Source organism: Tachypleus tridentatus, chromosome 4 (genome assembly GCF_004210375.1).
Source record: "Tachypleus tridentatus isolate NWPU-2018 chromosome 4, ASM421037v1, whole genome shotgun sequence".
Classification (NCBI taxonomy): Eukaryota; Metazoa; Arthropoda; class Merostomata; order Xiphosura; family Limulidae; genus Tachypleus; species Tachypleus tridentatus.
Window position 1 is genome coordinate 21461629 of NC_134828.1, and position 15518 is coordinate 21477146.

At 33.6% G+C, this 15518-nt stretch overlaps 1 protein-coding gene across 1 annotated transcript in view; it reads left to right on the forward strand.

The window, feature by feature from the left end:
* Window positions 1-15518, forward strand: part of LOC143248078 (QRFP-like peptide receptor) — a 54788-nt gene that overhangs the window by 20668 nt on the left and 18602 nt on the right. The window contains exon 2 of the mRNA XM_076496514.1: window positions 1135-1256. Within this exon, the coding sequence (XP_076352629.1) occupies window positions 1135-1256 (122 nt within the window). The remainder of the gene's footprint in view (window positions 1-1134; window positions 1257-15518) is intronic.

Consider the following 15518-nt stretch of genomic DNA (forward strand, 5'->3'; position numbering starts at 1 on the left):
GTATGGTTTAATTAACGTAAGGTTTCGATATTTCTGTCTTTTCTGTCGTTTAAGACGAAACTAGGATAACAGTTTCACATTAAACAGAATAGATAAACAGAGCCGGTGCAAATGAAAAGGGTTGTCTTTTTTGCTTTTTGTAATTTTGTAGTGTTGTTTGTTTTCAGGCCATGACTGGGATATAATTACGTTTTCAATTTTTTTTCTTTAAATTAATGAGTGAGCTTTGCTCTAGAAACGAGTAGTTACGTATTATGTATTTACACATTTTTTCCTTTCAAGCTACTGAGACTATTTTGTTTGTGATTAAAGACAAAGCTATACAGTGAGCTAGTTGTTCTTTGCCCACTACGGGTATCGAAACCGGATTTCTGACGTTGTAAGTGCGTAAGCATACCGCTGTAACACTGAGGTTTTTGTGTTTTTTTTAATTTTGCGCAAAGCTACACGAGGGCTATCTGCGCTAGCCGTCCATAATTTAGCAGTTTAAGACTAGAGGGAAGGTAGCTAGTCATTACCACCCACCGCCAACTGTTGGGCTACTCTTCTTTTACTAACGAATAGTTGGATTGACCGTCGCATTATAACGCCCCCACGGCTGAAAGGGCGAGCACGTTTGGTGCGACGGGAATTCGAACCCGCGACCTTCAGATTACAAGTCGAACGCCTTAACACACCTGGCCATGCTGGGCCCCATATTCCACCGACCAAAACTGAATGAGGCCCGGCATGGCCAGGTGTGTTAAGGCGTGCGACTCGTAATCTGAGGGTCGCGGGTTCGCATTCCCGTCGCGCCAAACATGCTCGTCCTTTCAGCCGTGGGCGCGTTATAATGTTACGGTCAATCCCACTATTCGTTGGTAAAAAAGTAGCCCAAGAGTTGGCGGTGGGTGGTGATGACTAGCTGCCTTCCCTCTAGTCTTACACTGCTAAATTAGGGACGGCTAGCACAGATAGCCCTCGAGAAGCTTTGTGCGAAATTCAAAAACCAACAAACAAACAAAACTGAATAAAAACGTGTTTTCATTACAATTCTCCTTCTTTCAAATATCTCTAGTTTTCATATCATTCGTATTTAGATTAGGCTGTGTTTTGACTTGTCAGTACTAATGAACGTTTTTTTGTTGATTGCAGTATGTTAAACTCTTCTCGTACTCCTGGACTTTGGGAGTAGTCTGTTGCAAATTAGTCTACTACATCCAGAACGTGTCGTCCATTTGTTCAGTGCTGACGTTGACAGCTATGAGTGTGGAAAGGTTAGTTGATTGTATTCAGTACACCTGTAAAATTTGGTTAACCCTAAAATTACCATTTCATCCTGATCAGGTTTTCAAATATTAAAAATAATAATAATACGTACACGTAATGGCCTGGGGGAATCCTTGAAAGTTAGTTACAAGTTCACTTATAACACATTTACCACCCGTAAAACAAAAAATAGCATCTATATTGTTAATGAGCTATATTGTTGATTTCTGTTAGAAAGTCAGTACCTTGAGGGTTTGGTTGTTTGTTCGTAATTAGGGCGTACGAAACAGATAAATCAGTTTTTTCTTCTTTAAACGTAGATCGTACATTCACTTTAAGTATAAAAACTAGCTGAATTGCACGTATATTATTAGGTTAAAAGTGATGCAAAGAAATGTTATGTAACGTTATCAAGTATCAAAAACAGCCATGAATTACACGTATATTATTAGGTTAAAAGTCTTACAAAAAATATTATATAATGTTATCAAGTGTCAAAACCAGCCATAAATTACACGTATATTATTAGATTAAAAGTGTTACAAAGAAATATTATATAATGTTATCAAATGTCAAAACCAGACATGAATTACACATGTATTATTAGGCATAAAAGTGCCAACAGAAATCATCGTGTGTAATTATATCATAGGGGTCTGTTTAGTCTGATCCTGTTAAGTTAGCTTATTTACTGGGATTAACAGCTTTTTCCACAACAACCATTATTTGGTTTATTACTGAAAAGACCTTTTATGGTGATTGGTTTAAATGTGTAAGTTTCTTATATAAACAGTATCAACTTTTCGTTATCATCAATGCCACTTTGGAAAATCTTTACCGTTTTATTCAAGCGACTTTTTTGTTGTAGGCCTAACACAACTTGGTGGTCGGAGCACTCGGCTCACAACTTGAGGATCACGGGCTCAAATCAAAACAACATTCTTGTTGTTTATGTGTAAAATTGTATTTCATAATGTTAGTTTCGCACATTCAGTGATGACGAGAAACCCACTTGTTGAGAAATTTATATGCAAAAACGGCTCGTTTGGGCTGAGAAAACACTTTACATAGAAGAGCGAACAACGTTTCGACCTTCTTCGGTCATCGTCAGGTTCACAAAGAAAGAATGGCATTATTAATATCACCTCCACTGGATTCCAAGGTAGGCTGCACCCTTGTTCCAGCATAAGTGGTAATCAGGACATGTTCCAAGAGCTAACTGATAGTGGTCTCCGAAATTATTTTATCATTATTACTAGATTTACACCTTGTTTATTAGGAGAAGAACATTCTTTACTTGAACTACCTCTTTTCATTATTACTAGATTTATACCTTGTTTATTAGGAGAAGAACATTCTTTACTTGAACTACCTCTTTTCATTATTACTAGATTTATACCTTGTTTATTAGGGAGAAGAACATTCTTTATTTGAACTACCTCTTTTCATTATTACTAGATTTATACCTTGTTTATTAGGAGAAGAACATTCTTTACTTGAACTACCTCTTTTCATTATTACTAGATTTATACCTTGTTTATTAGGAGAAGAACATTCTTTACTTGAACTACCTCTTTTCATTATTACTAGATTTATACCTTGTTTATTAGGAGAAGAACATTCTTTACTTGAACTACCTCTTTTCATTATTACTAGATTTATACCTTGTTTATTAGGAGAAGAACATTCTTTACTTGAGCTTCCTCTTTCACCAGTACTTTTATTTTCATCAAGTGAGACATCATCATCTTTTGTCTGGTCATCATCATGATTTTCTTCACTTACAAGAATTAGACTTGATGTTTTCTCGTGTTTCATCCTTTCCTCCAAGATTTTTATTATTTTTTTTACTGTTTTTGATCTTCTCCTGGAATGTTTGGTTACATTCCAACATTGCTACTTTTCCCTCTCTGCTAGCTTGTAAAAAAAGAATGTCTCCTTCCTTATCTTCATTGGATCTGAACTTGTCATTTGTGTTTATTATTTGAACTATATCTTTGGTTCCAATGTCAAATACTTCGTCTGCTTTATCCAGGAATACGAGAGTTTTCTGAGAAAATGTCTCTTTTTTCCAGTACAGTGTCTTACTTCTTTAAAGATCCTTAAACTTTTCAAAGGAGTTTTCAGTTTTGTTTCTGACTGCTTTTCCAGACAACATAAAACTGGTTCCAAATCCTGGCAACTCCCAAATAACTATTATTTCCTTTACAAGACAAAACATAGAATTACCTATGGTTGATTCACAACAACCATCTTTGCCTTGACAGATCAGATAATTTGAATTGCGTGCTTGTGGACAGGAAGTTTTCTCTTTGATTGACTTGTACTTCAGTTTTTGAGCATAATGACAAAACCTAGAGTTGGCAATCTTTTTTGTGGTAACTGGGCTATAGGGTGGTCTAGGAGGAACATTTCTTTTCTCTGTGAATGTCTAGGTTTGAATGATCCATCTTTATATTTTTAGGTTACATATTTATCTAAAAATAGTAATTATCTTGCTTATAACAAAAATCAATAATAATATTTTATATGGTATAGACAGTACAAGTACCATCAATAAAATAATTAATAATTTTTTTATGAAATATTCATTTACTTCCAATTGCCATAGAGGGACAAATTATGACGTTTTTGCGTAATTATGTGAAGTTAAATGGGAATTCACATGCACTCAAATTCGAGTTCCATTTGGGACACCCTAAACAGAAATTTTTGTTTGGGTTACTCTCTTATGACCTAATACATGTAGTGGGATTTGACATCACTCCCATAACGCATCTACTGCTCCAAAGTACGAATGACGTTTAGTCCCACAGCAACGGTACGCGAACCATGAATTTAAAGATTCAGAGTCTGAGCAGGAGAACGAATAAGTCCCCTTTTATACATATAACAAGCCTAAACTATAGTATTCTAGGTTAGTTAATGAATTAAAATATCGATAATACAGGCCTGCGAATTTAAATTTCATAAAAGTTGTTTTTGTTTTAATGGTGGATCTTTCATAATTCAGCTACAAAAAAGATAGAAAATGATATTATTTTCTTTCTCTGTCACGTAAGGATTTTTTTACAAACCAGGAAGAAAAACTCACTGAGATCAACTTATTATTTCGCTTACCACAGTGAAGATTTCTTTTTTTCTATGTTTGGGTTCTAGAACGATCGATAAGAGTCTCACGTTGCGGTTGATCTAGAGAAATCTATAGCCAAAGGTTGTCAACATTTTAAGCATACAAAATGTGACTCGATTTCAATGAAAACGATTCACTTTTGTAAAATCACATTAGAAGTTTTATGAAAAACCTGCACGTGATGGAGTAAAAATTTCAAGACAGTAAAACAATTGCAGGCCTGTTTGATTGTTATAGTGTTTTGTCAATATGACGTAAATGAAACTTCTGGTTTGATTTTCCTTTGGGAAATAAGTTAATAACTGCGTATAGACAGAGGTAGTATTCAGTTTTCTTCCTGGGTGTTTTTAATTTAAATTAATATTTAATATAACCAAAACTGTTATTCGTTTTAAAATATTAAATTAAAAATAGAGTTGTGTAATCAGTGCCATCTGACGGATAAAAGTATCTGTGCACCATAAACAATTTTAAATGTAAGAAGAAAATGAAACTTTGCGATAATTTCGTAGGCCCTGTGATTGGAATTTATGTATCTATAACCGGTTTAAACCTAGTTTTGAACTAAAGAAAAAATTTAAATTTTAATAGCGTTTTTAGTAACAGAATATTTGCAATTTTATTTTCCACAGCGGTATGTCTGCGAACTTATACTCTAAAAACTGGGTTTCGATACCCGTGATAAAAAGAGTACAGATACCCCATTCTGTAGCTGTGTGCTTAATGACAAACAAACAAACAAACAAATCTTTGAGCCTTTGAGATACAAAAAAAAAACACAGTGAACGGAAGTCCATGATTTACATCTGCAACGGAAGGGTCCAAGATTCAAATCCAAAACGGAAGTACACGATTCACAATTGTTTCTTTCTTCTGAATAAATGTGATCTGACACTTTGGATATCAGAATGTTATTTTGCCACATTCAAAAAGCATTTCAGAAACGAAACTTGCAGGACCATGAAATTGTTTCTCATTTTTAGAAAGATCTTCCCAAACGAAACTTTTAGGGCCATAAAATCTCTATCTAATTTGTCGAGAAAAAAAAATGTTCGTGGATATCTCGCGAAGGTAACTCGAAATCAATCTCTGATACGTAAGTACGAAAATAAGTTTTTAACGAAAGCATTATGCACCTTCTGGTGTGATTATCTGAAATCAATTTCAGACGACAAATCACAAGTTAAATTGCTTTTTATTACTGGTGTCCACAAGAGATTGCTGTCAGTAAGTTACTTCAAACCACATTCTTGTCAAGTACGATTATATTATTTGAAAGAAATTGTTTGATCTGAATTTTAAAAAACCAGAATTTTTGTAAAAGCTGGATGTGATGTTCAAAATATAAGGGATGACGTATTTAGGGGAATGAAAATGTTTGTTACGTAAAGTTACAGAATAAACAAATTTTGCGTGGCGGGTATCAAAACCAGATATTCAGTGTTATGAGTCTCCATACTCTTCGGTGAACCACTGGGGTGAAGAGTAAGAAGCAAATTGAAGAGAATTGGTATGATCATATAAATATATTGAAGATAAATGGCATGATCATACAAACATATTGAAGAGAAATGGTATGTTCATACAAAAATATTGAAGATAAATGGCATGATCATACAAACATATTGAAGAGAAATGGTATGTTCATACAAATATATTGAAGATAAATGGCATGATCATACAAACATATTGAAGATAAATGGTATGTTCATACAAATATATTGAAGATAAATGGTATGTTCATACAAATATATTGAAGATAAATGGTATGTTCATACAAAAATATTGAAGATAAATGACATATCCATAAAAATATATTGAAGATAAATGGTATGTTCATACAAAAATATTGAAGATAAATGACATATCCATAAAAATAATAAATACATTTCATTAAAATGACACTTAAATACAAAATAGTAACAAGAGAAATGGAAAAGAAGGGTAATGACCTACTTATAAAAGGTGATAAAGGGTAATGACCTACTTATAAAAGACGATAAAATGGAAATAACTTACTTATAAAGATGATAAAAGGGTAATGATTACTCATAAAAAATGATAAAAGGGTAATGACCTACTTATAAAAGATGATAAAATGGAAATGACTTATTTATAAAAGATGATAAAAGGGTAATGACTTACTCATAAAAGATGGTAAAAGGGTAATGACTTACTCATAAAAGATGATAAAAAGGTAATGACTTACTTATAAAAGATGACAAAAGGGTAACGACTTACTCATAAAAAATGATAAATGGGTAATGACTTACTCATAAAAAATGATAAAAGGGTAATGACCTACTTATAAAAGATGATAAAATGGAAATGACTTACTTATAAATGATGATAAAAGGGTAATGATCTACTTATAAAAGATGACAAAAGGGTAACGACTTATGAAAGATGATAAAAGGGTAATGACCTACTTATAAAAGGTGATAAAATGGTAAAGACGTACTTATAAAAGGTGATAAAATGGTAAAGACGTACTTAAAAAAATGATAAAAGGGTCGACAACAAAGAAATAAATGTAATTCAATGGAGAACTAAGTATAATTAGATTATTCTATCTATATATATATACACTACATGTCCTAAAGTATGCAGACACCCGACCGCCACACCCATATGTGCTTGCTGAACATCTCATTCCAAAAGCATGGGTATTAATATGGCGTTGGTCCCCACTGTGATGCTGTAACAGCCTCCACTCTTCTGGGAAGGTTGTTCACTAGATTTTGGAACATGGCTGCTGGGATTCGCTCCTATTCAGCCACAAGAGCATTAGTGAGATCGGGTAAGAATGCCTGGCTAGCAGTCGGCGTTCCAATCTATCCCAAAGGTATTCGATGGGGTTGAAGTTAGGGCTCTATACAGGCAAGTCAAGTTCCTTCACAACAACCTCGGCAATCATTTCTTCATGGACCTCGCTTTGTGTACGGGGAACATTGTCATGCTGAAACAAAAAAAGGGCCTTTTCCAAACTATTGCCACGAAGTTGGAAGCACACAATTCTCTAGAATGTCTTTGTATGCTGTAGCATTAAGATTTCCCCTTCACTGGAACTAAAGAACCTAGCCCAAATTATGAAAACACAGCCCCAGACCATTATTCCACCTCCATAAAAATTTACAGTTGGCACTATGCATTCAGGTAGCGTTCTCTTGGCATTGGCCCAACCCAGATTCGTCCGTCAGACTGCCAGATAGTGAAGCGTGATTCATCACTCCAGAGAACGCGTTTCCACTGCCCCAGGGTTCAATGGCGGTGTCCTTTATACCACTCCAGCCGACACTTGGCATTGAGCATGGTGATCTTAGGCTTGTTTGCGGTTGCTCGGCCATGGAAACCCATTTCTTGAAGCTTCTGACGAACAGTTCTTGTACTGACGTTGCTTCAGCAGTGTATATACACTGCTGTCCAAAATTCTAAGGCCAATGAACATAAAGAAACAATATGGATTTTGCGTTGTTAGACTCAACCATTTATTTGAGTAGAGCTTCGAAAGATGAAAATAAGAAAAGGGAAAATAAAAAACGTTTGTAGCATTTAATAGGAAAATGTGAACACTGTGAAATTAGCCTAAACACCAGCTGGTCAAAAGTTTAAAACCACACTGAAATGAAGCGTTAATCAGTAAACACGTAACGAAATTTAGTCATTTTTGTTCACGCATTAGCGTTGTCAACATCTCCCACTGACATCTTCTGTGTTACATTGGGTAAAAACATAGGAAAGGCTAAAAAGTTGACAGAGTTTGAACGTGACAGAATTGTCGAGCTACAAAAGCAAGGTCTCTCTCAACGTGCTGGTGATATTGGGCGTAGTGAAAATGCTGTTGCAAATTTCTTAACAGATCGTGAGCGATACGAAACGAGAATTTCAAGTGATCGGCCTATGAAAATTTCGCCGGCGTTGAGCAGGAGTGTTCGACAGGTTTTCTGAAAGACACCAGCCGATCGTCGAGCCAGATTAAGGCCTTACGGACGCATAATGCAGTTCAAGAACAATAAGACGGCATCTACGAGAGAAAGGCTTTAAAAACCGTAAATGTCTTCAAAGGCCACATCTCCTTCCACTCCACGAAACAGCTCGGTTAAACCTTGTTGAGAAGCACCAAACATGGGACGTAGAAAAGTGGACGAATGTTTTGTTTTCTGATGAGAAAAAAAATTAACCTGGATGTCCAGATGGCTTCCAACGTTACTAGCATGATAAGGATATCCCACCGGAGACATTTTCTACACGACACAATGGAGAAGGTTCCATCATGATCTGGGATGCTTTCTCCTTTCGTGGAACAATGGAGCTTCAGGTTATCCAGGGGCGTCAAACAGCAGCTGGCTACATTGGCATGTTGGAAAGAGCATCCTTATTGAATGAAGACCCTCGCTTGTGTGGAAATGGCTGGATCTTTCAGCAGGACAACGTTGCAAAAAAATGTCGCGCGGCTTAATTTGAGGTTTGAGTGCGTTATAAGAGTAATGATCAAATCCATTTTTAGGTCTAACAAGAGTATCGCAATAGTTGGCGGCAGGTTTAATAATCAAAAAGGAAAGGGGAAAAGAAAGTTTGAATCTTCCCTGTGTTACAATGGTAACTGAATATTGGTGTTGAAGTAAACATAACACTTATTTGTAACACACAACACATGCGGTCAGAAAACAGTGGCATATTTAGGGCACCTGCTACAGCCTCCATCAGAAATGGTATTTGAAAATTTTAATATTGCAACTGAGACACGTAATTGGAAACGGGTCAACCAAGAGCCCCTCATAATTGGTATGTAAAATCCTGATATACTCATAATGTTTTAATCGTTATATGAAATTTTGAACATTAAAACTGAAGGGAAATATCCAGAGACACGAATAAACTTTGATAAGGCATTACGACAAACGATTTGTCCCCAAATCCCCTTTGAAACATTATTACGTTACTGATATATAGACAAGTTATTTTACTTGATTTGGTTTTAAATTTCGCGCAAAGCTACTCAAGGGCCATCTGCACTAGCCGTCCATAATTTAGCAGTGTAAGACTGGAGGGAAGGCACTAGTCATCACCACCCGCCGCCAACTCTTAAACTACTCTTTTATCAACGAATAGTGGGATCGACCATGATATTATAACGTCCCCATGGCTGAAAGGGCGAGCATGTATGGTGTGACGGGGATTCAAACCCACGACTTTCAGATTACTAGTCGAGTGTATTAACCACCTGGCCATACCGGACCTTGACTTGGTTATTGTATGTGTAAAGACGTACTGATGTTTACTAAAACTGACCTCTAATATTTCACCATATATGTTAAAAACAACATCTTCACAGCGATGACTGTTTACTTGGGTCTGTGTATAGATGTCTTTTTTTTATTACCTTTTCATGATTGCACATAAAAGCATTGAAATTAACGCAAATTAATGTTTTCCCTTTTTTATGTGTGGCTGGTAATTGACGTAAACAGCCTTCAGTCAACGTTATAATGCTAATATATCAACGTTCTTGTATTACGAGGTAATAAAACTTTCATCCTGTTTAAGAGAATCATTATTATTGTTCCACCAATAAAAGCAAAAAGAAACTTTTATAACATTTTCAACCTCTAGACAAATTCTACCTTGCAATATATGTTTGTAATTTAAATTAAGCACGGTGCCAGAAGCCAGAGGTGTCGCCCAGTGTCTGGGTACTTACAAGGCTAAAATCCGGAGTTCGATTCCTCGCAGGAGACACAACAGATAGCTAGCTCCACGTGCCTTTGATCTAAAACGAACATAGCCTGAAAAAAAATCCGTAGTGCCGTCTAGTATGAATTATGAAAAAACACAAACTCATTAAAATGAGTCAAAATTGCCAAGTGTCAAAAAGAAAATTGAAGGAACTGAGTTGTGGTTCTTAAGGAACACCTCAACTAAAGGAATTTTGTCAAGAGCAGATTGCAAGAGGAAACAACTAACATAAGAAAGAGACAACTGGAGTTTCTGGGACACGTCGCAAGGAAGGAAGAAATTGAAAATGTTGTCATGAGTGGAAAGATTGAAGAAAGAAGAGACCATGGAAGACAGTGATTGGCTATATATGTAAGCCACAGGCGTTTTTCTTCTACATTTCCTTTAAAGGACTCATTCATCCATTGTACCTTCTAAATCAGGGGTACGTGTAAAAAACTGATCACTTTTGTCTTCCATACGTCAACGTTCAGGAGGAATTTGATTCAATATCAGTTTAGTTTTGTGAAGAAAGTAAGTCGTGATAAATTGTCAGTGTTTAACAGGTGAAAGGTTTTGAAAATTAATTTAAAAATAATGCTTTTACGTACCCACATATGAACATTTCTTAAGTTCACTTAAAATGAAATGAAATTTAAATTGTCTTAAAAATTTAAAGGTTAAGATAATAAAATATTTAGACAGAAGTAGTTTCGAGAAAATATTATGAATTAGTTAACAAATTATTTAAACAATAATTGGCGTTCAAAAAAATTACAATGTAGTACTGAAATGTCACTGAGTAGTGACATTGTACTCTGTAGAACAAATCAGTGAGAAATACGGAACATGATATAAGCGTAGACATTATAATGGCTCTTTGTGGAACACTACAGAACAAACAAGAGAGGAAGATAGAATAAGTTTAACCGTAGACGTTAAAATGATATTCTATATAACACTGTTGGACAAATCAGAGGAATACGAAACAAGACATAACTGAGTGTTTCATTTTGTGTTTTTAGTAGCTAGCACTTCAGTGTTATGTTGATAACACATTAGTTACTGTTGTCAGTAGCTAACCCTTTATTTATTGTTAGCGTCGTGTTATCTAGTATCATCTCGTGTTTTATCTTACACTATTGTCAGTACTAAATTTCTATACTGTTTTACCTTGTGTTTTTGCCAGTATTAATTTCCTATAATGCTTTATCTTACGTTCTTTACAGTACCAAGTTTCCATACAGTTTTATCTTATGTATCTCAGGACGGCTGGTATGGGTATTAACAATTTAAAGCAGAGAACAACGATTCGACTTTATTAGGTCACCTTCAGGTTACCTGAGTTGTTTTATATAATGTTCTTATCAGTAATTTTCTGATGTTTTGTCTTTTTATACACGCATCATGTTGTCAGTACTAACATTCTCGTTTGTTCATCTTCTTATGCTGTTTTCAGAACTAACATTCTCGTTTGTTTCATCTTATGATGTTGTCAGTACTAACATTCTCCTTGGTTCAACTTCTTATGATGTTGTCAGTACTAACATTCTCGTTTGTTTCGTCTTCTTATGATGTTGTCAGTACTAACATTCTCCTTTGTTTCATCTTCTTATGATGTTGTCAGTACTAACATTCTCGTTTGTTTCATCTTATGATGTTGTCAGTACTAACATTCTCCTTTGTTTCAACTTCTTATGATGTTGTCAGTACTAACATTCTCGTTTGTTTCATCTTATGATGTTGTCAGTACTAACATTCTCCTTGGTTCAACTTCTTATGATGTTGTCAGTACTAACATTCTCCTTTGTTTCAACTTCTTATGATGTTGTCAGTACTAACATTCTCCTTTGTTTCAACTTCTTATGATGTTGTCAGTACTAACATTCTCGTTTGTTTCATCTTATGATGTTGTCAGTACTAACATTCTCCTTGGTTCAACTTCTTATGATGTTGTCAGTACTAACATTCTCGTTTGTTTCGTCTTCTTATGATGTTGTCAGTACTAACATTCTCCTTGGTTCAACTTCTTATGATGTTGTCAGTACTAACATTCTCGTTTGTTTCATCTTATGATGTTGTCAGTACTAACATTCTCCTTTGTTTCAACTTCTTATGATGTTGTCAGTACTAACATTCTCGTTTGTTTCATCTTATGATGTTGTCAGTACTAAGATTCTCCTTTGTTCATCTTCTTATGATGTTTTCAGTACTAACATTCTCCTTTGTTTCAACTTCTTATGATGTTGTCAGTAATAACATTCTCCTTTGTTTCATCTTCTTAAGATGTTGTCAGTACTAACATTCTCGTTTATTTCATCTTCTTATGATGTTGTCAGTACTAACATTCTCGTTTGTTTCATCTTATGATGTTGTCAGTACTAACATTCTCGTTTGTTTCATCTTATGATGTTGTCAGTACTAACATTCTCGTTTGTTTCATCTTATGATGTTGTCAGTACTAACATTCTCGTTTGTTTCATCTTGTGATGTTGTCAGTACTAACATTCTCGTTTGTTTCATCTTATGATGTTGTCAGTACTAACATTCTCCTTTGTTTCATCTTATGATGTTGTCAGTACTAACATTGTCGTTTGTTTCAACTTCTTATGATGTTGTCAGTACTAACATTGTCGTTTGTTTCATCTTCTTAAGATGTTTTCAGTACTAACATTCTCGTTTGTTTCATCTTATGATGTTGTCAGTACTAACATTCTCCTTTGTTTCATCTTATGATGTTGTCAGTACTAACATTGTCGTTTGTTTCAACTTCTTATGATGTTGTCAGTACTAACATTGTCGTTTGTTTCAACTTCTTATGATGTTGTCAGTACTAACATTCTCCTTTGTTTCATCTTATGATGTTGTCAGTACTAGTGTTCAAGTTTGTTCTATTCTAATTATTTTTAACAATTATATCCTCATGCTCCTCATGTAAAGACATTGCCAGTATTTATATCCTCAAATGTTGAACTTTGTTCTGATGATACCACATGTACGTCACATCTTATGATGGTTTGAGTTTACCATCACCAGCCCTGATGATGGTAACTGTGTTATCCAAACTATTTGGCTGTACATGGTAATAGAGAATTTACCTTTCGTTGCGTCCCAAAAAAGACAGTTTTGTGTTTTATACTGTTAATGAGGATAAATATGGCATATTCTCGTAAAATTAACATACGAGCTTTCGTTCGTTACATATTATCTTGTCATTACAGCGTGAAACCCTGTTTTAGAAGAATAAATATGTCGTAATCTGGTAATACAAAAAATATGTCGTAATCTGGTAATACAAAAAATATGTCGTAATCTGGTAATACAAAAAATATGTCGTAACCTGGTAAAACAATAAATATGTCGTAATCTGGTAATACAATAAATATGTCGTAATCTGGTAATACAATAAATATGTCATAATCTGGTAAAACAATAAATATGTCGTAATCTGGTAATACAATAAATATGTCGTAATCTGGTAATACAATAAATATGTCATAATCTGGTAAAACAATAAATATGTCGTAATCTGGTAATACAATAAATATGTCATAATCTGGTAAAACAATAAATATGTCGTAATCTGGTAATACAATGAATATGTCGTAATCTGGTAAAACAATAAATATGTCGTAATCTGGTAATACAATAAATATGTCATAATCTGGTAATACAATAAATATGTCGTAATCTGGTAAAACAATAAATATGTCGTAATCTGGTAATACAATAAATATGTCGTAATCTGGTAATACAATAAATATGTCGTAATCTGGTAATACAATAAATATGTCATAATGTGGTAATACAATAAATATGTCAAAATTTGGTAATACAATAAATATGTCGTAATCTGGTAATACAATAAATATGTCGTAATCTGGTAAAACAATAAATATGTCGTAATCTGGTAATACAATAAATATGTCGTAATCTGGTAATACAATAAATATGTCATAATCTGGTAATACAATAAATATGTCATAATCTGGTAAAACAATAAATATGTCGTAATCTGGTAATACAATAAATATGTCGTAATCTGGTAAACCAATAAATATGTCGTAATCTGGTAATACAATAAATATGTCGTAATCTGGTAATACAATAAATATGTCATAATCTGGTAATACAATAAATATGTCATAATGTGGTAATACAATAAATATGTCAAAATTTGGTAATACAATAAATATGTCGTAATCTGGTAATACAATAAATATGTCGTAATCTGGTAAAACAATAAATATGTCGTAATCTGGTAATACAATAAATATGTCGTAATCTGGTAATACAATAAATATGTCATAATCTGGTAATACAATAAATATGTCATAATCTGGTAAAACAATAAATATGTCGTAATCTGGTAATACAATAAATATGTCGTAATCTGGTAAACCAATAAATATGTCGTAATCTGGTAATACAATAAATATGTCATAATCTGGTAATACAATAAATATGTCATAATCTGGTAATACAATAAATATGTCGTAATCTGGTAATAAAATAAATATGTCATAATCTGGTAATACAATAAATACGTCATAATCTGGTAATACAATAAATATGTCGTAATCTGGTAATACAATAAATATGTCGTAATCTGGTAATACAATAAATATGTCATAATCTGGTAATACAATAAATATGTCATAATCTGGTAAAACAATAAATATGTCGTAATCTGGTAATACAATAAATATGTCGTAATCTGGTAATACAATAAATATGTCGTAATCTGGTAATACAATAAATATGTCATAATCTGGTAATACAATAAATATGTCATAATGTGGTAATACAATAAATATGTCAAAATTTGGTAATACAATAAATATGTCGTAATCTGGTAATACAATAAATATGTCGTAATCTGGTAAAACAATAAATATGTCGTAATCTGGTAATACAATAAATATGTCGTAATCTGGTAATACAATAAATATGTCATAATCTGGTAATACAATAAATATGTCATAATCTGGTAAAACAATAAATATGTCGTAATCTGGTAATACAATAAATATGTCGTAATCTGGTAAACCAATAAATATGTCGTAATCTGGTAATACAATAAATAGGTCATAATCTGGTAATACAATAAATATGTCATAATCTGGTAATACAATAAATATGTCGTAATCTGGTAATAAAATAAATATGTCATAATCTGGTAATACAATAAATACGTCATAATCTGGTAATACAATAAATATGTCGTAATCTGGTAATACAATAAATATGTCGTAATCTGGTAATACAATAAATATGTCGTAATCTGGTAATACAATGAATAGCTTTTGTTTCTTACATGTTCTCGTATTTGACTCCACACGTGCATTTAAGTTTCTGCCGTCGGTGATTACGTGGATACTTGTCAGAGCACGTGGCTGAGAAAGTTACCGTTTTAAGATTT